The 23,719-nt window shown below is 36.9% G+C and overlaps 1 protein-coding gene across 1 annotated transcript; it reads left to right on the plus strand.

The window, feature by feature from the left end:
- The first annotated feature begins 22,034 nt into the window (after positions 1-22,034).
- On the plus strand, positions 22,035-22,961 carry LOC110288041 (olfactory receptor 5B3-like). The gene has a single exon (XM_021154498.1). It carries the CDS (start codon positions 22,038-22,040, stop codon positions 22,959-22,961), a length of 924 nt encoding a protein of 307 aa, XP_021010157.1. The 5' UTR covers positions 22,035-22,037.
- The last annotated feature ends 758 nt before the right edge of the window (positions 22,962-23,719 follow it).

Raw genomic sequence — 23,719 nt, forward strand, 5'->3', positions numbered from 1 at the left:
AATGCAATCCCCATCAAAATTCCAAATCAATTCTTCAACGAATTAGAAAGTGCAATCTGCAAATTCATCTGGAATAACAAAAAACCTAGGATAGCAAAAACTCTTCTCAAGGATAAAAGAACCTCTGGTGGAATCACCATGCCGGACCTAAAGCTCTACTACAGAGCAATTGTGATAAAAACTGCATGGTACTGGTATAGTGACAGACAAATAGACCAATGGAATAGAATTGAAGACCCAGAAATGAACCCACACACCTATGGTCACTTGATCTTCGACAAGGGAGCTAAAAACATCCAGTGGAAGAAAGACAGCATTTTCAACAAATGGTGCTGGCACAACTGGTTGTTAACATGTAGAAGAATGCGAATCGATCCATTCCTATCTCCTTGTACTAAGGTCAAGTCTAAGTGGATCAAGGAACTTCACATAAAACCAGAGACACTGAAACTTATAGAGGAGAAAGTGGGGAAAAGCCTTGAAGATATGGGCACAGGGGAAAAATTCCTGAATAGAACAGTAATGGCTTGTGCTGTAAGATCGAGAATTGACAAGTGGGACCTCATGAAACTACAAAGCTTCTGCAAGGCTAAAGACACCATCAATAAGACAAAAAAACCACCAACAGATTGGGAAAGGATCTTCACCTATCCTAAATCAGATAAGGGACTAATATCCAACATACATAAAGAACTCAAGAAGGTGGACTCCAGAAAGTCAAATAACCCCATTAAAAAATGGGGCTCAGAACTGAACAAAGAATTCTCGCCTGAGGAATACCGAATGGCAGAGAAACACCTAAAAAATGTTCAACATCCTTAATCATCAGGGAAATGCAAATCAAAACAACCCTGAGATTCCACCTCACACCAGTCAGAATGGCTAAGATCAAAAATTCAGGTGACAGCAGTTGCTGGCGAGGATGTGGAGAAAGAGGAACACTCCTCCATTGTTGGTGGGATTGCAAGCTTGTACAACCACTCTGGAAATCAGTCTGGCGGTTCCTCAGAAAATTGGACATAGTACTACCGGAGGATCCAGCAATACCTCTCCTGGGCATATATCCAGAAGATGTCCCAACCGGTAAAAAGGACACATGTTCCACTATGTTCATAGCAGCCCTATTTATAATAGCCAGAAGCTGGAAAGAACCCAGATGTCCCTCAACAGAGGAATGGATACAGAAATTATGGTACATTTACACAATGGAGTACTACTCAGCTATTAAAAAGAATGAATTTATGAAATTCCTAGCCAAATGGATGGACCTGGAGGGCATAATCTTGAGTGAAGTAACACAATCACAAAAGAACTCACACAATATGTATTCACTGATAAGTGGATATTAGCCCAAAACTTAGGATACCCAAGATTTAAGATACAATTTGCTAAACGCATGAAACTCAAGAAGAATGAAGACCAAAGTGTGGACACTGTGCACCTTCTCAGAATTGGGAACAAAACACCCAGGGAAGGAGTTACAGAGACAAAGTTCGTAGTGGTGATGAAAGGATGGACCATTTAGAGACTGCCGTATCCAGGGATCCATCCCATAATCAACTTCTAAACGCTGACACCATTGCATACACTAGCAAGATTTTGCTGAAAGGACCCAAATATAGCTGTCTCTTGTGAGACGATGCTGGGGCCTAGCAAACACAGGAGTGGATGTTCACAGTCAGCTATTGGATGTATCACAGGGCTCCCAATGGAGAAGCTAGAGTAAGTACCCAAGGAGCTAAAGGGATCTGCAACCCTATTGTTGGAACAACATGATGTACTAACTAGAACCCCGGAGCTCTTGTCTCTAGCTGCATATGTATCGAAAGATGGCCTAGTCAGCCATCAATGGAAAGAGAGGCCCATTGGACTTGCAAACTTTATATGCCCCAATATAGGGGAATGCCAGGGCCAAAAGAATGGGAATGGGTGGATAGGGAAGTGGCGGGGTGCTATGGGGGACTTTTGGGATAGCATTGGAAACGTAATTGAGGAAAATATGTAATAAAAATATTAAAAAAAAAAAAAAAAAGAACCAGGGGAATGCCAGGACCAAGAAGTGGGAGTGGGTGGGTAGGGGAGTGGGAGGGGGGTCTGGGGGACTTTGGGGATAGCATTTGAAATGTAAATGAAGAAAATACCTAATTAAAAAAAATAAATTGGAAAAAAAAATTGCAGGTGGCTAATGGCTGGGCAGGGAGACAGAGGCAGGACTTTGAGGTTCCTGGGCAAGGAACTCAAGGGAAAAAGACAATCGCCATTGCCGGAGAGGCCTGAGAGATGCAGGAGAGAAAACTTACACCACAGAAGAATCAGGGAAGAGTGGCCCCAAGGCCCAAAACTGGGTCTGGAGTAGCAAAGATGAAATATATATCTTATTAAGTATTAACTCAGGAATATCAGAGGGGAGGTGTTAACAACATGGAAGTTTGGGAGTGTCCCAACTGTGAAGCAGCTTAGCATATTAAAAAATAAGTTCTGTGTGTGTGTCTTTCATTCGTGAATCCAAAACAACAATATCAACCAACCAGACCCCCAAGAGCTTCCAGGGACTAAGCCATCAACCAAAGAGTACACATGGAGGGACCCATGGCTCCAGCTGCACATGTAGCAGAGGATAGCCTTGTTGGGCATCAATGGGAGGAGAGGCCCTTGGTCCAGGGAAGCTCGATGCCCCAGTGTAGGGGAATACCAGGGTGGTGAGGTGGGAGTGCGTAGGAAGGTGGGGAGCATCCTCATAGAAGCAGGGGGAGGGAAAATGGGATAGTGAATTTCCAGATGGGAAACCGAGAAAGGGGATAACATTTGAAATGTAAATAAATAAAATAACCAATTAAAAAAAATTTCAACTCAATTCTTTGTAGAGTTAGAAAGAGCAATTCTCAAATGCATTTGGAATAACAAAAAACCCAGGACAGTGAAAACTGTTCTTAACAATAAAAGGATTGGGGAAATCAACATCCTTGACCTCAAGTTGTATCACAGTGAAATAGAGATAAAAACTGCATGGCATTTGTATGGTGATAGACAAGTAGATCCATGGAATAGAACTGAAGACCCAGAAATGAACCCACACACCTATGGTCACTTGATCTTTTTTAAAGATGCTAAAACCATAGAGTGGAATAAAAACAGCATTTTCAGCAAATGACACTTGTTTAACTGGTGGTCAGCATGTAGAAGAATGCACATCAATCCATTCTTATTTCCTTGTACATAGCTCAGTGCAAGTGAATCAAGGATCTCCACTTAAAACCAGATACACTGAAACCAATAAAAGAGAAAGTGAGGAACATCCTCAAACACATGGGTACAGGGAAATTTTTTCTGAATAGAAGAACAATGGCTTATGCCCTAAGATGAATAATCAACAAATGGGACCTCATAAATTTGCAAAGCTTCTGTAAGGCAAAGGACACAGTCAATGGGACAAAATGACCACCAACAAATTGGGAAAAGATTTTTACCAATCCTACATCTGATCAAGGGCTAATTTTGAATACTTACATAGAACATAAGAAGTTAAACTCCAGAGAACCAAATAACCCTATTAAAAAAATGACATACAAAGCCAAACAAAGAATTTTTAACTAAGAAATATTGAATGGGCAAGAAGCACCTAAAGAAAGGTTCACATTCCTTAGTCATTAGGGAAATGCAAATCAACACAAACCTGAGAATCCACTTCACACCACTCAGAACAGCTAAAATCAAAACCCCAGGTGACAGCAGATGCTGGCCAGGATGTGAAGAAAGAGGAAAATTCCTCCACTGTTGGTGGGATTGCAAGCTGGTACATCCCCTCTGGAAATCAGTCTGGCTTTTCCTCACAAAATTAGACATAGTACTACCTGAGGACCCAGCTATAACATTCCTGGCCCTATACTCAAAAGATGCTCCAATGTAATAACAAGGACACATGTTCCACTTTGTTCATAGCAGCCTTATTTATAATAGCCAGAAGTTGGAAAGAACCCATATGCCCTTCAAAAGAATAATGTATACAGAAAATGTAATACATTTACACAATGGATTACAACTTAGCTATTGAAACCAAATACTTCATGAAATTCTTAGGCCAATGGATGAAACTAGAAAATATCATCCTGAGTGAGGTAATCCAGTCACAAAAGAGCACACATGGTATGCACTCACTAGATACCACAGTGGATATTAGCCCAAAGAGATCATAATACCCTACAATTCACAGACCGTATGAAGCTGAAGAAGTAGGCAGGACAAAATGTGGAGGCTTCAGTCCTTCTTGGAGGGGGGAAAACAATACTCATGGAAGGAGAAAAAGTGGAGAGTAGAAATTGAAGGAAAGGCCATACAAGGACTAATCCACCTCGGGATCCAACCCATATACAGACACCAAATGCAGGCATTAATGTAGATGCTAAGAGGTGGTTGCTTACAGGAATCTCCTAACAGGCTTTTCCATAACCTGATAAATACAGAGGTAGATGCTTGCAGCCAACCATTGGAATTATCACAGGGTCCCCATTGGAATATTTAGAGAAAGGAGCTGAAAGGGCTTGACACTCCATAGGAAGAACAACAATATCATCCAACCAGAACCCCCAGAGCTCCCAAGGATTAAACTGCCAACTAAAGAGTACACATGGAGGGACACATGGCTCCAACTACTTATGTAGCAGAGGATGATAGGTCCTGTGAAGGCTCAATTCCCCATTGTAGGGGATTGCCAGGGTTCCAAGTTGGGAGTTGGTTGATTGGAGGAAGAGCATCCTCATAGAAGCAGGAAGATAGGTGATAGGAGAGGTGGGTTCTACAGGGGAAACCAGGAAAGGGGATAACATTTGAAACGTAAAAACATAAAATATCCAAGAAAAGAAGAAAAAAAAGAATCATGAGGTTCTTGTCATAGATGTCTTTAACTTGCTTGAATATATTTATACAAAGATTCTGTTTATTATTTAGGACTATTGTGAAGTCTGTTGTTTCCTTAATTTGTTTCTCAGCCTGTTTATCCTATGTGTAGAGAAAAGCAACTAATTAGTTTGAGTTACTTCTATATCCAGCTATATTGATGAACTTATTTATCAGGTGTAGGAGTTCTCTAGTGGAAATCTTTGAGTTGATTATGCACACTATCTTATCATCCACAAAAAATGATATCTTGACTTCTTCCTTTCCAATTTGTATCCCTTTGACCTCCATTTCTTGTCTAACTTCTCTAGCTAGAACTTTGAAAACTATATAGAGTAAATATAGCAAGAGTGAGTATCCTTTTCTTTACCCTGATTTTAGTTAGATTGCTTTAAGTTTCTCTCCATTTAATTTAATGTTGGCTACTACACTGCTGTATACTGTTTTTATTATGTTTCAGGAGGGGTCTTGAATTCTTGATCTTTCTGACAGAAAGTACAATAGCATTTTGTTGAAGGTTTGTGTTTTTTTGTTTTTGTTTTTGTTTTTTGTTTTTTGTTTTTTGTTTTTTTAGTTTTTGGTTTTTTGGTTTTTTTTTTTTTTTGGTTTGGTTTGTTTTGGTTTGTTTTGGTTTGGTTTTTTTTTCATCTAGTGAAATTATCATGTGATTCTTCCCCAATTTGTTTTTATAGTGAATTAAGTTGGTGGATTTTCACATACTGAATCAACTCTCTATCCCTGGAATGAAGCCTACTTGCTTCAATGATCTTTTGGATTTGTTTTGTAAGTAATTTATTTAGTATTTTTGTATCTATATTCAAAAGTGAAATTGGTCTGAAGTTCTCTTTCTTTCTTGTGTCTTTTTGTGGCTTAGATATCTGTGAAACTGTGGCTTCATAGAATGAATAAGTAAAATTCCTTCTGGTTCTATTTATGAAATAGTTTGAGAAGTATTAGTATTAGATCTTCTTTGAAAGACTACTAGAATTCTTCCCTAAGACAATGGGCAATTTTTACTATTTTATGCATTTACATTCAAATGATATCCCCTTTCTAGTTATACCTGAACAGACCTCCCCATCCCAAGCCCCTTCTTCCCCCTCCCCTTTGCCTCTATGTGGTTACTGCTCCAAACACATTCACTCATTCCTGCCTCATTGATGTAACATCCCCTAAGTGGGAAAAATAAGCCTCCACAGGACCAAGGACTTCTCCTCCCATTTATGTCACATGAGACCATCCCCTGCTACATATGTGTTTGGAACCAGTGATCCTTCTGGGTGGACAAGTTAGTAGATATTTTTCTTCCTATAGGGTTGGAGTCCCATTAAGATCCATCAGGCCTTCCCCTAGCTCTTCCACTGGGATCACTGGCCTCAGTCTAATGGTTGACTATATCTTCATCTGCATTGGTCAGGTGCTGGTAGAAACTCTCAGGGAACACCCATACCAGGCTCCTGTGAGCAAGCACTTCTCAGCATCAGCAATAGTGCTGGTGTTTGGTGTCTGCAGATGGGATGTATCTCTAGATGGCATTCTCTGTTGGCCTTTCCTTCAGTCTCTGTTCCAGTTTTTCTCCCTGTCTTTTCTTTGAAGAGGAACATTTCTGAATTAATAATTTTGAGATGGGTAGGTGGCCCCATGACTCAACATAGGGCCTTACCTACCTATTGGAGGTGTTCTCTAGATGTTCTATCTCCACTTTGTTAGGTGTTTTGGGTAAAGACATTGCCATTGGTTCTTGATAGCCTCTCATTTCCCTGGCACCTGGGATGTTCTCGTGATGACACCCAATTCCCCATCACCCAATGCTACATATTTCTATTCAATTACCTGACCTCTGTACTTCTCTTCTGTCTTTTCCAATACCTGATCCTGCCCAACCTTTTTTCCTTTCCCCTCCTCTCTCCCTCTCAGATCCTTCTCTCCCACTATCTCCTGTGATTATTTTGTTCCACTTTCTATGTAGGATTGAACCATCTATACTTTAGACTTCCTTCATCTTAAGCTCTACATGGTTTGTGCGTTGTATCATGGGTATTCTTTGCTTTGGAGCTAATATTCACTTTTCAGTGAGTACATACCATGTATGTGTGTTGTTCTGTTTCTGTGTTACCTCACTCAGGATAATGAGTTAGTTCCACCCATTTGCTTGTAAATTCATGAAGACATTGTTTTTAATACCTGAGTAGTATTCCATTATGTAAATGTACCAAAATTTCTGTTTCTATTCTTCCATTGTGAGACATCTGGGTTGTTTCTCCCTCTGGGTATTATAAATAAGACTGCTATAAACAGTTTTTTTGAAGTAAGAAGTAATGACTGTTTCAATATCCTCACTGTGTGTTGTTATGCTTCATTTCCTTTCTGATTTTGCTTATTTGAATATTGTCTCTCATTCTTTTTGTTAGTTTGGCTAAGGATTTACCTATCTTTTTTATTTTCTCAGAAAACCAGCTCTTGGTTTCATTGATTCTTCGTATTGTTCTCATTCTTTCTAATTGATTGACTGCAACTCTGAACTTGATTATTTCTTACACTCTACTCCCCTTGTGTGTGTTTGCTTCTTTCTTTTCTAGAGCTTTCAAGTGTGGTGTTAAGTTGCTAATATAGGATTTCTCTAGTTTCTTTATGAAAGAACTTAGTGCTTTAAAGTTTACCCTTAACTCTGCTTCCATTGTGTCCCATATGATTGGGTGTACTATGCTTCCCTTTTGATTTAATTCTAGAAAATTTTTAATTTCTTTCATTATTTCTTCCCTGACCAAGTTATCATTGAGTAGAGAATTGATCAGTTTTCATGATTATGTGGGATTTCTGTTGTTTTAGTTGTTATTTAAGTCCAGTCGTTGTCTGTGGTGATCTGACAAAATGCATAGGACTATTTCAAGGTATTTTTCTTGGTTTATTCAGTGGTGAGATATCCGAGGCTTGTTTTAATAGGATAGTTGTGCTCTGAAGTTGTCATATTGCTCTTGGTTTTTATGATTGTGTTCTTTTATACTGGGCTATAGAGTGGGGTTTCCCTGGATGTACTTGTTGTAATAATATCCAACACTTATTGGGGATGGGGCCTATCCTAGATGATCCTGGTATGCCAGCCATCTATTAGGTAATCTCCAGTTGGATGATTGAACTCAGCTGTCAATGCAAATCTACCAGCAGCTTGGTATGTCACTGAATACACAGTGTGTTAGAAAATGAGGTGGTCTGGTGGGAAGGTCATCATAATGGACTTATAGAAGACAATACCCTCCTCTGTATAGCTGTACATTCTCCAGAGGTATTGTAGGGCAGGGTACAGATAGGGAATCTAAACTGTATGGTTACACATCCCCAGGTCTCATGAAGATAGGGGTATAGGTGCCTGGAAAATAGACTTTCAGGGAATAACCAGACAACTATGGACAGCTAGGTTTGGTCTTGATGAGCAGAGCAAGGGTGCAAGAAAGGAATCTAACCAGAATTTTTCTGAATAAACAGGTCTGATGAATGCATATGGAAAAGTATCCTGAGTTATGTTTTTAAAAGGGAAGTTTAGAATGATAGATTCTGAGATTGTAGAGGAAAGCGAAAACCTTTTAAGTTAGTTATAGGGAGAAAGCGAGAGAGAGAGAGAGAGAGAAAGGAGAGAGAGAGAGAATAACAATTAAGAATTGTGGAAATAGATTATGATGTGTAATCTCAGAGTTAAGTGGTTAAAATTAGGGATGATCAGAGAGGCTGTGGCAAAAGAGCATAGATAGGAAAGTCATCCATTGATGGTGCTGTAAAATATTTTGCTGAAACGGGGGAATTGTATGTAATGGTGTCAGCGTTTGGAGGCTGATTATGGGATGGATTCCTGGATATGGCAGTCTCTAGATGGTCCATTCTTTTTTCTCAGCTCCAAACTTTGTCTCTGTAACTCCGTCCATGGGTGTTTTGTTCCCAATTCTAAGAAGGGGCAAAGTGTGCACACTTTGGTCGTCGTTCTTCTTGAGTTTCATGTGTTTCACAAATTGTATCATATATCTTGGGTATTCTATGTTTCTGGGCTAATATCCACGTATCATTGAGTACATATCATTTGAGTTCTTTTGTGATTGGGTTACCTCACTCAGGATGACACAAAAAGGATGGACCATCTAGAGACTGCCGTATCCAGGGATCCGTCACATAATCAGCCTCCAAAGCTGACACCATTGCATACACTAGCAAGATTTTGCTAAAAGGACCCTGATATAGCTGTCTCTTGTGAGGCTAATCTTAGGCCTAGCAAACACAGAAGTGGATGCTCACAGTCAGCTATTGGATGGATCACAGGGCCCCCAATGGAGGAGCTAGAGAAAGTACCCAAGGAGCTAAAGGGAACTGCAACCTTATAGGTGGAACAACAATATGAACTAAACAGTACCACAGAGCTCTTGTCTCTAGCTGCATATGTATCAAAAGATGGCCTAGTCAGCCATCACTGGAAAGAGAGGCCCATTGGTCATACAAACTTTATATGCCCCAGTACAGGGGAACGACAGGGCCAAAAAGTGGGAGTGGGTGGATAGGGGAGTGGGAAGGAGGGCATGGGGAACTTTTGGGATAGCACTGGAAATGTAAATGAGGAAAATACCTAATATATATATATATATATATATATATATATATATGAATTGTTTTTTCTAAAAAGTTTTCCATTACTGCAAGGTCATAATCTTGTTTTCTGTACGTGAAAAGATAGGAAAGTCTCCCAAGATTTGGGAGACAGGAAGCTGGGGATGAAAGAAGAAATTTTTTTTTTTTACTTGCAGGGCAAAGTTTGTCACTGGGAGGAGGAAGCTCATAGAACGACATAGAAGCAACTTGGCATATATGATATCCTTGGTGGGACTACCCAGGAACCATGAGTGAAGAAAATTGAATATCCCTGAAAAGGAAAACTGTTTAGACTTTTTTTTTTTTTTTGACGAAAGGAATAAGGGGCAAAGATAGGCAAGGTGGTTTAAAATAATGCATTTGTGGTTTGGGATGAGAGAGATTTCCAGGTGACTTCTGGAGGGAAGAGTTTACCATTAGAAGCTGAAAGACAGTCACGGTGGACCTGAGGAATTTGAAGAGTGAGTAAAGTGTTAGATTGGCTATTGGAAAGGGAAGAACTATAAGGAGAAAATCATCTACATAGTGATGAATGTTGAAAACGAGAGAAGGTAATTAGGCAGAATGATGGGGGCTATCTTTAATCCCTTGGGAAAAACAATTCAGATTATTTGTCAGGATTGGTGAGTATCAGAGTCTGTCCAAGTGAAGACAAAAAGGTTTTGAGAATGAACATGTAGGGATATTTAGGAGTATTGTTTTCAAAAATAGTTGAAAGAGTAGTATAATGGTTGGACCCTAGGGTAGAGAGGGAAAAAAGGCAGTGTTAATGGCACAAAGATGTAGGACTAGGCAGAAAGTCCAGTTAGGCTTTTATTGACAATATGAGTATTTTAAAGATAAAACAGGGGATATATGGACAGTTTAGATGAAAGAGTTTGCAAGATGAGTTAAGACATTTCAGCTGATTAACGGAAGGGTTTATATGGGCTTTGAGATATAGGAAGAGGGGATTTTGAGTATTATAGAGTTCTATGAGATGTAAAAAGGGAATGAGAGTTAATATCCCATACAATGGGGTTGATGAAGGAAGTACATAAGATGTTAAAAAAATTTTAGATAGTGAGTGAGTGCACTACCAGAGACTGATGAAGGACAAGAAAGTATGTAGGAGTATCTTGCAACATGTTGACTAGGTAGAAAAAAGTTCATGTTACCTTTGAAGATGATATGTCTTTATAATAAGATAATAGTGCATAATGGTATGAGAAGAAAGGATGGGAAAAGGAGAAGACATTGAAGCAGCAAGTTAAGAGCAGAATTTGAAGGGGTCTCGTGGACTGGTCATGTGTTATGACTGTGGGTGAAGGTGCAAATTAGTGGGATATGGGACTTGTGTGAGCTTAGGTTGGTAAGCCAATATAATCAGAGATCTAAATAGGTCAGGCATCTCCATAGAATGACAAAACTGTTGTAGTAAACTGGGAATCCAAATTTGCAGGGCAAGCTGAAGGTGATATCTGACAGAAAAGAAAATATGTTTGCCCAAAATTGTTGGTAGATCCTAGGGAGTGTCTTCCCAGGAAAGAAAAGGGTTAAGCCTGGGAAGTGTCTAACAAGGGAGAGGATGGGTATGGGGTGGGTGTTTCTTGAAGAGCATAAGGCCCAGAATTTGGCTTCAGGACAAGAGCTGGAGAAGTGACAGCTGCTAACCACTGAAGTGGGACAGAGAAAGTTCATAAAGTTGTGCAATGGGGCCGTTTGGAACTGTAGTCCAAGGTGGTTTTGAGTGGTGGTGATGGTGAGGGAATTTTGAAGGGGTTACAATAGATCAATGGGAAAAGCACATAGCTCTGGGACTGCACAGCATTCATAGCATCAGTCAGACACAGCATCCCAGAGAGTTTGCAGTGAGTGATTTGATGGCTAAAGCACAACAGAAAGTGCAAGAGAAAATCTTGGAATGGCAGAGAAACAAGGACTGGGAGAAATTAGCATATCTTTAGAGAGGGGAGATAGAAAGGGAGATTTATATCCTTTGTTGGGTCTATGTACCCACAAGAGTATAAAATTATCATTTTGTTTGATAACTAGAGAATTTAAGGGATATTTTTGAGTGCTGCAATGAACTAATAATGTTAGGTATGTGTTTTACTTTTCATTCAGGAGGGAAAGAACAGATCTATTTTGATAGTGGAAACAAAGAGCCAAAGTTAAGAGCCATAAAAGTCCAATAGTGATTTAAGTGTCTGATAAAAAGTTATCTTGAAATGAGGGGTCATAACTCAAACTAATCACCAAGAGGGGGAGACAATAGTCCAAGGTGAAATCCAGGACCTGTTGACAGGATTTCCAGACAGTGAGCAATGCATTCCATTGGAGAGGCCAACAAAAGTAAAAGAAAACTGCCAACTGAGCTCAACTGAACAAAACGAACCTACTGGCCATCTACATGAATCCACCAATGCCACTGAAGTCTGTGATTGGGTGCATTCTTGACACCCAAAGAGGAGATCTGAGATGTTGGGATACATATGTTACCATCTAGTGAACTAGGGAATTATTTAGGATGGCTTATAAGGGAAAACTGACCAATTATTCACTGTTGAATGATGTGAGTAGGTACTGGGGTATCCAGAACATTTGAAAAGTGCATTGATAGGTCCTGTATAGTGATCAGAGTCATGATCTCATTCATGATTCCACCATGCAAGTGCTCAGGGGCAACTCCCTAAGAGTGAATACAAGGCACACACTCCCAAAATGTCTCAGTACAAAGGAGATATATCACCGTGGAGGAGCAAGTCTGGAGAGACTACTTATGGATTAGAAAAAGGCAGACAGCAACAATGAGCAGGTATTTCTACAAGAGTAGGAATTTAAAGAGAAGAAGGGTGAGTCTGTGCTTAGGTGAATTGGTAAGTCTTGATTGGCCATGTTAACAGGTGTAACCAAATAATGAATTTTGATTGCTGGATCCTGGTATTTAATTTTAGGAATGAGTCAGTGGCCAAGTAAGAGAATAGACCATACAGAAAATGTGGTTCATTTACACATTGGAGTACTACTCAGCTACTAAAAAGAATGAATTTATGAAATTCCTAGGCAAATGAATGGACCTGGAGGGCATCATCCTGAGTGAAGTAATCCAATCACAAAGGAACTCACACAATATGTACTCACTGATGAGTGGATATTAGCCCAGAAACTTAGGATACCCAAGATATAAGATACAATTTGTTAAAAGCATGAAACTCAAGAACCAGGAAGACCAAAGTGTGGTCAAACACCCATGGTAGGAGTAACAGAGACAAAATTTGGAGCTGTGACGAAAGGATGGACCATCTAGTGATTGCCATATCCGGGGATCCATCACATAATCAGCTGACAACGCTGACACCATTGCATACACTAGCAAGATTTTGCTGAAAGGACCCAAATATAGCTGTCTCTCATGAGACTATGCCGGCGCCTAGCAAACACAGAAGTAGATGCTCACAGTCAGCTATTGGATGAATCACAGTGCCTCCAATGGAGGAGCTAGAGAAAGTACCCAAGGAGCTAAAGGGAACTGCAACCCTATAGGTGGAATAACAATATGAACTAACCAATACCCCGGAGCTCTTGTCTCTAGCTGCATATGTATCAACTGGAAAGAGAGGCCCTTTGGACTTGCAAACTTTATATGCCCCAGTACAGGGGAACGCCAGGGCCAAAAAGGGGGAGTGGGTAGGTAGGGGAGTGGGCGTGGATGGGTATGGGGGACTTTTGGGATAGCATTGGCAATGTAAATGAGGAAAATACCTAATTAAAAAAAGATTCTATACCCCATTATTAGGAAACCTCATTAAGATCATCATTATAAGTTTTAGGACGTTTCCACTGAACTAGTTTCCATATCCTCACATACTCCTCAATTATAGCTTTTTATTCTGGCATTGTTTCCATCCACCCTACTTCTCCTCCTTTCTGGACTTGATTCTCACTCTTCTGTTTCCACTTAACCCCATACCCCCCTTAAAATCTCTTTCTTTTCCCCCTGACAGGGGGATACATATGCCCACCATCACCGGAAACTTTTTATACGTCTAACCCTTCGGGTCTATGGCTTATAGCTTGTCTATCAGTTTCTTAGCAACTAATAACTGCATAGAAGCAAATGCATAGCATATTTATAATGATAGATATGGGTTAATTGACTCAGGATGATGTTTTTTTCTAGTTCATCCACTTGCCTGAAAATTTTGTTATGTCATTTTTTAAACAGATGAGTAATAACCTATTTTGTAAATGTACTGCATTTTCTTTATCAATTCTTCTCTTTCAGAATTTCTATGTTGTTTCCCATGTTTGACTATTATGAATAAAGTATCATTGAATATGATTAAGAAAGTGTCCTTATTTTAGGATGGGGCCTCCTTTGGGTATATGCCCAAGGCTGTTATATTTAGATCATGATGTAAAGCAATTCCACCATGCTGCAGACTTGTTTTCACTGTAGTGGTACAAATTTACAATACAACCAGGAATGGATGGGCTATTCCTCTTAATCCATATCATCAATGGCATTTGTGTTTTGTATGTTTGTCATTCTGACATATGTAAGATAGAATATCAAAATAGCTTTGGTCTATAGTTCAATGATGGCTAAGAATATTCGAAGAACAACAACAACCAAAAAACAAACAAACAAACAAACAAAAACCAAAAAAACCAAAAACAAAAACAAAAAAAAAACCAAACCAAACCAAAACAAACAAACAAACAAAAAAAAAAAACCAGAGTATTCAACTTAAAAAAAAAAAGTATTTCTCACCATTGGGGTCTGTCTATTGAGAATTCTCTACTTATATCTGTAACACATTTTTAATTCAATTATTTGATTTTTGATATCTAATGGTTTGAGTTCTTTATATATTTGAGATAGTACTCCTCTACTGGATGTCAATTTAGGAAAAATCTGTTGCTATTCTTTATGCTGCCACTTTGTTCAAATGATGGCTTCACAAGGCCCCATTTACCAATTGTTCATCTTACTACTAGGAATATCGGTGTTATATTTATGAATATTCTCCTGTGTCGATGCATCAAGAACATTCTCCATTTCATTCTTCTATTGTGTTCACCATGTCTTATTTTTGCTGAGGTCTTTGTATGGATGTATTTTCATTCTTCCATATGCATAGATCAAGTTTAACTAGAGCTGCTTGTTGAAATGCTGCCATGTTTCCACACTTTTATGAAAATCAGATGTCCATATATATACAAATTAAAGTTTGGGTCTTCAATTTGATTCCACTAGTCATGTGTCAGTATTTATGCCAATATCATGCACTTATTCATCTTTATACTTCATTAGTACAAAGCACAAACATGAAAAGTGAAAACTTCATAAGTTCTTTTATTACTCATGAATGTTTTAGCTATCCTGGGAATTTTCCATATGAAGATGATAATTTTCCTTACAAGAAAGATGAGCAATTGTTTTGGAGTTCTGATGACTATTGCATTAAATCTGTAAATTGATTTTGATATGATGGCCATTTTTTAAATTTATTTTTATTAGATATTTTCTTTATATACATTTCAAATGCTATTCTGAAAGTTCTCCATACCCTCCCTCTGCCCTACTCCCCTACCCACCCATTCCTGCTTCTTGGCCCTGGCATTCCCCTGTATTGGGACATATAAAGTTTGCAATACCAAGGGGCCTCTCTTCCCAGTGATGGCCTACTAAGCCATCTTCTGCTACATATGCAAGTAGAGATATGAGCTCTGGGATCACTGGTTAGTTCATATTGTTGTTCCACCTATAGGTTTACATACCCCTTCAGCTCCTTGGGTGCTTTCTCTAGCTTCTTCATTGGGGGCCCTGTGTTCCATCTTATAGATAACTGTGAGCATCCACTTCTGTATTTGCCAGGCACTGGCATAGCCTCCTATGAGACAGCTATAACAGGGTCCCTTCAGCAAAATCTTTCTGGCATTATGCAATAGTGTCTGGGTTTGGTGGCTGATTACGTGATGGATTCCAGGGTAGAGTTGTCTCTGGATAGTCCATCCTTTCATCTTAGCTCCAAACTTTGTTTCTGTAACTCCTTACATGGGTATTTTGTTCCCTATTCTAAGGAGGAATGAAGTATCCACCCATTGGCCTTCCCTCTTCTTGATTTTCTTGTGTTTTGAAAATCGTATCTTGGTTGTTCTATGTTTTTGGACTAATATCCCCTTATCAGTGAGTGCATATCTAATGACTTCTTTTGTGATTCGGTTACCTCACTAAGGATGATATCCTCCGGGGACTAATATCCAATATATACAAAGAGCTCAAGAAGCTGGACACCAGGAATTCAAATAACCCCATTAAAAATGGGGTACAGAGCTCAACAAAGAATTCTCAACTGAGGAATATGGAATGGCTGAGAAGCACCTGAAAAAAATTTCAACACTCTTAATCATCAAGGAAATGCAAATCAAAACAACCCTGAGATTCCACCTCACACCAGTCAGAATGGCTAAGATCAAAAGTTCAGGTGAAGGCAGATGTTGGTGAGGATGTGGAGAAAGAGGAACACTCCTCCACTGCTGGTGGGATTGCAAGCTTGTACATCCACTATGAAAGTCAGTCTGGAGTTTCCTCAGAAAATTGGACATAATACTCCTGGAAGATCCAGCAATACTTCTGGGAATATACCGAGAAGTTCCAACTGGTAATAAGAACACCTGCTCTACTATGTTCATAGCAGCCTTATTTATAATAGCCAGAAACTGGAAAGAACCCAGATGTCCCTCAACAGAAGAATTGGTACAGAAAATGTGGTACATTTACACAATGGAGTACTACTCAGCAATTAAATACAATGGATTTATGAAATTCTTGGACAAATGGATTTGTCTGGATGAAGGCCATTTTTAATGTTAATCCTACCAAATTATTAGTATGGAAGCTCTTCATGACAGCATCTGTAATTTCTACCTCAAAGATTGAAGTTTCTAATCATAGAAGTCTTTGAATTGCTTTGTAAATATTAAGCAAGGATATTTTATAGTACTTGAGCCTACTGTGAAAGGTATTGTCTTCCTTATATATTTCTCAATCCATTTAGATATTTCTATATGGGAAGGCTATTGATTTTTGTGAGTAAATTTTGTTTTTATCAGCTGTAGTTATTTTGTTAGGGTCGCATAAATATACTATCAAATCTGCAAGACATGTTGAATTTTTCCTTTCCAAATTCCATTTTTTTATCTCCTTCAATATTTTTTTATTAGCTAAGATTTCAAGTACTATACTGAATATATATACAAAGAGCTAATAACCAAATATTTTTCCAGTTTTTAATGTAATCAATTTGAATTTTTCTCCATACACATTGACGTAGGCTATTGGCCTGCTATAAACTGTCTTTATGATGTTAAAATATGTCATTTTATTCTTATTATCTCCAGGACTTTTATCAAGAAACAGTGTTGGATTTTGTCAAAACCCTTTGATCATAGAATGACATTATTGTTTGTATTTTATTTTATATGGTGTATTTACTAATTTTTTTTTAATATTGAACCAACCAGGCAACTCTGGAATGAAGCCTACTTGATGATACTGGGCCATCTTTTTGCTATGTTCTTGATTTTGTTTGCTAATATTAAATAGAGTGTGTTTGAAAATATATTTAAAAGGGAAATTGATTCTAAATCTCTTTTTCACTGAGTCTTTATATATTTTTGGTATCAGGGAAACTCTGGAATCATAAAATTAATTACACACTGTTTTTTCTGTATATATTTTGTGAAATGATGAAAATAATACTGTTGTTAGTTTTTCTATATATTTTTGATAGATTTGTGTGCTAAAATCATCTAACCCTTTGCTTTTTACAGTTGTGCAACCTATAATGTTTGCTTCTCCTTCTCTAGGTATTATAGGTTTATTTAAATTGCCTGTTTGTTGTCTTATTTTAATAGCTAAATAGGAAATTTTCTTTTCCCAATTTTATTAAATATACATGCTTTACTCATATTATACACTCTGTTTACAAACCCCATCCCTTCACTTCTTCCAGTACCTTTCTAGCTTCTCTTCCATCCGGATCCACACTCTTCCTGGCTCTCACTTGAAAAGAAGAGGTTTCTAATAGATAAGGACAAAACACAACAAAATAACACATAATAGAAACAAACAGAAGTAATCGATTCCAAGTTGGAAAAAGACAATAAAACAGGAAAGTAAAAGATTCCCAAAAGTAGGAACAATAATAAAGCATCCAATCATCATATATTAAGAATTTCCATAAAGGTATTAAAATTGAAAACTATATTATCTATGCAGAGGACATAGTATAGTCTGTGATTGCTGCTTCATTCTCTGTGATTTAATGAAATCCTGCTTTACTTATTGAGGGCATCATTTTGGTATTGTAGCTCATCTCTGTTTCTCCAACTCCTTCTGCATATCTATCCAAGGAGTTTGCTAAGCTCTTAGTGAAGGAACTAAATAGACACATCTCATTCAGAGACATAGGTTCGAAAGTCCCTTTTTGTATGTAATATATGTTTATGTGCCTGTGTATTATACCCAACTGCCGCAGTACAAAGCTTCTCCAATGATATCTAATTTATATATATATATATATATATAATTATATACATATATGTGTATATATGTATATAATTATTTATATACATATACATATATATACATATATATTATATACATATATATTATATACATGTATATTATATACATATATATTATATACATATATATTATATACATATATATTATATACATATATATTATATACATATATATATACATATGACATATATATATATATGTCACTGGGATATCTATTCTCTGTTTTTTTTGATAAAATCAGTGTAGAGTATGAGTTTCATCTCTTGGAACTTAAGAAAATTCAGCCATAAGTTTTGTATATTTATGAGTTGTGTGTTCATTTATGAATAAGATATGTTTTTATAATATCTGAAATTGTATATATATATGTATTGTATATATATATATATATATTGTATATATATTGTATAATTGTATATATATATACAATTTCAGATATTATAAAAAATATAATATATATATGTATATGTATATATGGATATAACGTATATTGAGCATATCCATCTACCAACACCTCACCTCAACTTTCTAACTCCTCCAGTGCCTCTCATCTTGTCTCCCAACTTCATGAGCTACTTATCCCACAATTATTAATAACAATGTGAGTTCAATTAAAACTTCCCATAGGCAAATGATTGCCTGAAGTTTTAATTGCTTCCTCCCTAGAAAGGAGAATAGGAGCTAGAAGAATTACTGTGAGAGAAATCTCCAGAGGTGTATAAGTCTTCCTAGATTTTTCTGGTTCCTCTTGCATAAGCTACTTAAATAGTATTATGCTTTGAGTTCTGTTTCAGAGAGTATATCCATGCATTTGAATGGCATTTGCTGCTATCACTTTCATGAACACAATTTGACTGAAGATCTTCTGTTAATCTTCATGAATGTTTAAGAAAAATCATTTGAAGGTAAATGCTTTATTGACATATTTTAATTGTGTGATGTCATGTAGACATTTTGCTTTTTTTCTTAAGGCACAAGGGATAATATTTGTGAGATATTCAGTCTTCTCATTTTTTTTTGTAGGTAAGGCAAATGTGCTACCCATCCTTGAGTGAGGAAGAATTGATAGAGGTTCAGAAGTAAAAGCTTTTTATGTCTATTTCCTCTGTTTTTCGTATTTCAAGGTACATAAAAGTGTTAGTGCCCTCCCTGAGGAAGAACTGTGTAACCAGCATTCTGAGGTTTATTTGATTATGTCATATTCACACTATTGGTTTTACTCTCTTCTTCCAAAGAATTAGTGGCTCTTTATGTATATTAAATAAACATTCTCAGTAAGAAAGTGAGTGGTGTAGAAGTGCCTATTTTTATATATGTTAACGGAAAGGGGAATCATGGAAATTATTTCCTCTTACGAAGACTGGGAGAAGTTTATGATACAAAGGTAAAAAGTTCTATTTTAGGAAGTTTAGGTGTTCTCTTAACACAGTAGTTTACAAAAAAACACCACCAACAAAAAAGAACAAAACAAAACAAAACAAACAAACAAACAAAAACAGAAAAAAAAACAAACAAATCACAAGATATTCTGAATTTCTGTGATTTTTTTTCTATTCCTATTATTGGTTATGAAGGAGCATAGTAAAAACAAGAAGAGTAAAATTCATGACCACATATTGATTTTAATATGTTTGCAATAGTTACAGAGAGATGATCATTACATATTTTGAAAATGATAAGGGTAAATAGGTATTAGGATTAAAATACTCTGAATGTTTTTCATGACAAATAAATAACTTTGTGATATTGGTAACTTTTTAGTTTCCCAGTTTCTTTGAACATAAAATGAAATAAATTAATGAAAAATAAAAGAAATTTATACATTCTTGTGTAAATTCCTTGTTGATTGTGGATTATAGTATCTGAAAGTAGTCTCTAAAATAACAGTTCATAACCTAATATTTCTAGACTTTCAGGAGACTTGTGGTAGGGAATAATCCTTTTCAAGGTAAATACCATTCAAAATCTTCAACACAAGCAAAAAGGTATTTCATGTTGCAGCCATTCTGACAGAGGTCACAGGAAGAGAGCTCCGATCTAGGATTTAATGACTAGCCTAAGTGATGGTCTCTATTCTCAAGAAAACAAAATCAATGCAAAGACCGAATATTGTTGTTGTTTGAGGAGCATATAATGCCAAATATTTTCACATGGGTCAGAGGTCTGTGATATAATTACAACCCTACAAATGTTCAATTTTATTTTGGTCTTATTAGTGATTTTGCTATGGTGTGACAGTATGAAGGAAAGAATAATTTATTGGAAGTGGGCTCTAGCAAAATAAAAATATGGGTTTAATGTAAGAAGACGAGGAAGACTGGATCATAGGGAATTGAAGGATGACAATCACTGTGTTCAGAAAAATAAGGGCATGCTGGACAGCATAATCACTCAGTGATATAATTGAGGAAGATAAGGCAAAATAAGGAAGAAAGGATGAGGATATCCTGTAGCCAAAGGACTTGTACATAGCCACCACTAATTACATCAGAACCGAAAACAGACCACTCTCCCATTAAAATATAACATGAATGGTAACACTTACTGGATATCTTACAATAACATTGTTCTGTCTAATATAGGATTTTGTAGTCTACTTGCAATAATACCTCAATTTGGACTTATTCCCTGGTTTATGATGGTCAGGGAAGATAGCACTGGATCAGTGAATCCTAAATAGTAAATAGACAAAAACTCTTTGTGTGCTATAGATTATGATTATCTGCCTGCACCTTTCATAACTGCATCAGGTTGAAAATATTAACATTACCCAGTTATCCCACTACATCCACTGCAGCCTATGCAATACCTGTCACCTCAGTATTCAATATTTCCTCTTCATCTTACTCAGATTAATAAAGTACTTTAGAGATAAACTCTGAATAAAGTTTGAAGACAAGTTAGAACTTGAGAGAAATACAAAAACATGGTCAAACTATCATTCTAGAAACTCTTTATAGGAGATGGAGAGAAGAGAGAAAGATATAATTTTTGAGTTATATCCAAAAAAACTCTGCTACATTAAGCACAAATGGTTGATAGCCTGGAGGAAAAGGTAGAGGGATTCAGAAAAAAAAAATGAGAAATCCCAGAGATTCTGATAATGTCTGCTTAGACAATTATCCAAAATATAGATACAAATAAAGGGAAAATATGGTTATTTCCAAGCCACAGTACTTACTTTAGGGGACACCCTCTTCCAGAGTCTTCTTTTCAAAAAAAAAGACTGAACAAGGAACATATACTTAGAAACAGAAATAAATCGCTGGAATTAAAGTAGTACTAAGTTCCTGCCAAATTACCTGTGTAGTTATAATTTATCTTCTCTCCAAATTAATTAAAATTCTGCTTAGAGTCTCATACTTGAGAATCAACAGAGGTTAAAAAAATTCAAGAACCCAAAGCAAGGACTTGATTTTATACTTAAAAATGTGAATAAATATCTCAATATCTTCTGCTCCATAACTTAAATGAAAACAATAAAAAATTCTAATATAAATAGTAGTATACATAGAATTACATATAAAGTTCATAAAAGAGTCTTTGGAAATAAGCAGCAGAGGGTGTGAGCTTTTGCTGAGATCAGAAATCAATAGGGAAACCATCCACACATCACTTTTATCAAGTTGTTAAATATACATATATATATATATATATATATATATAGAGAGAGAGAGAGAGAGAGAGAGAGAGAGAATATAAATGTTAAAATAATGTAAGTAATCTATTAATAATCTAGCACATGTATACTCTGTATAATTACTACATCGAATTTGATTTGGGGAAAGAACTATTCTAGACAATTGCAAAGTACAATTTTTTGCTCAACCAAGTCTTAAGTTTGAACATATACTTTCCTATTTTCATTCAACTTCTTTATCATCATGTTTCTTTTTTCCAATGTCTATGAACAATTGAAAGTTTTAAATTGACAGTAATGGGGAACAATACGGAAGTGACACACTTTCTCCTGCTTGGACTCACGGCTGACCCAGAACTACAGCTTCCCCTCTTCATGATATTTCTAATCATCTACACCATTACCCTGGTAGGAAATGTGGGGATGATCGTGCTAATTATCCTGGACTCTCGGCTCCACACCCCCATGTACATTTTCCTTGGTAATCTTTCTCTGGTGGATTTCTGTTACTCTTCAGCTGTCACCCCCAGAGTCATGACTGGGCTCCTAATAGGAGACAAGGTCATTTCCTATAATGGTTGTGCTGCTCAGATGTTCTTTTTTGTAGCCTTTGCTACAGTGGAAAATTTTCTGTTGGCCTCAATGGCCTATGATCGTTATGCGGCAGTGTGTAAGCCCTTGCACTATGCCACCACTATGACTTCAGGTGTGTGTGTCTGTCTTTCTATAGGTTCCTATACCTGTGGTTTCCTGAATGCCTCTATCCACATTGGGGACACTTTCAGTCTTTCTTTCTGTAGGTCTAATGTGGTCCATCACTTCTTTTGTGATATTCCAGCAGTCATGATTCTCTCTTGCTCTGATAGATATGTTAGTGAGCTGGTTCTTGTTTACATAGGGAGCTTCAATATTTTTTTTGCTGTCTTAGTTATCTGGATATCCTACATATTTATTTTTACCACAATCTTTAAAATGCAGTCAAATGCTGGATATGGAAAGGCTATATCTACTTGTTCCTCACACTTCACTGCAGTGTCTATTTTCTATGGGACTGTTATATTCATGTATTTGCAGCCCAGCTCTAGTCACTCTATGGACACTGACCAAATCGCATCTGTGTTCTACACCATGATCATCCCTATGCTGAATCCTCTGGTCTACAGCATGAGGAACAAGGAAGTCAAGAGTGCATTCAGAAAAATTATGCACATGGCAAAATAGCCTTAATAATTTATTTTTAATGTTGAAGGGTTGATAATACTTATCATTTTTTCTGCCACAACCAGTTAAATTCCAGAAGGGATTTCCATTTTCTGAATGTCAATGGCATGAAGGTTTAGAAAAAGAATAATACTGAATTCAGGAGCTTATGAAAAAAAAAATCCCTTTTTGAAAATACTCCTGTTAATAAATATGTGTATATTGTTTTAGTGGATGATTTGTTAAATATCTACATACAGTCAAGAAAATGAGAAAAGGATCTTCAAAACTGAGCATGTGTCTATATATTTAATACTAATGGACTACTCCAAAGAAGTTTTACTTGTTATGCTGACACATTCTGACCATTTTGTCCTGTTTGAATAATGTTTATACTATTGCATTGATTGTTCTGTGATAAGTTGTAGAGCTTGCTTTTCCTAATAAAGGATATGAGTATTCAACTAGTGCCTTTGTTATAAAACACTGTAGCATAGCTCATAAAAAAATGCTGGGCTTTTACATGTTTTTTTTTTTTTTTATGAGTGTTTAGATCAGAGTAATATAATCTGCCTCTTATGCATTGAAACCAGGCACTTTTCAATTAATTCTTACCCTGCAAACAGACTCTGTTTACTAGAATGTGATGATTCAGGGTTTAATCTTTAAGTTATGTGATATAAATTATCTAGACTATATAACCTGGAATTTCTGCTGGGATAAACAGACTAGGAACAAACATAAAGTTATAAAGTTAGGTGTAAATAATTTAATTTTGG

The sequence above is a fragment of the Mus caroli genome, unplaced genomic scaffold, assembly GCF_978045245.1.
Source record: "Mus caroli unplaced genomic scaffold, Mus_caroli_1 scaffold_20, whole genome shotgun sequence".
In the NCBI taxonomy this organism is placed as follows: Eukaryota; Metazoa; Chordata; class Mammalia; order Rodentia; family Muridae; genus Mus; species Mus caroli.

Excerpts from the sequence above, each read along its gene's own strand:
- LOC110288041 (XM_021154498.1), top strand. The coding sequence starts at position 22,038 with ATGGGGAACAATACGGAAGTGACACACTTTCTCCTGCTTGGACTCACG.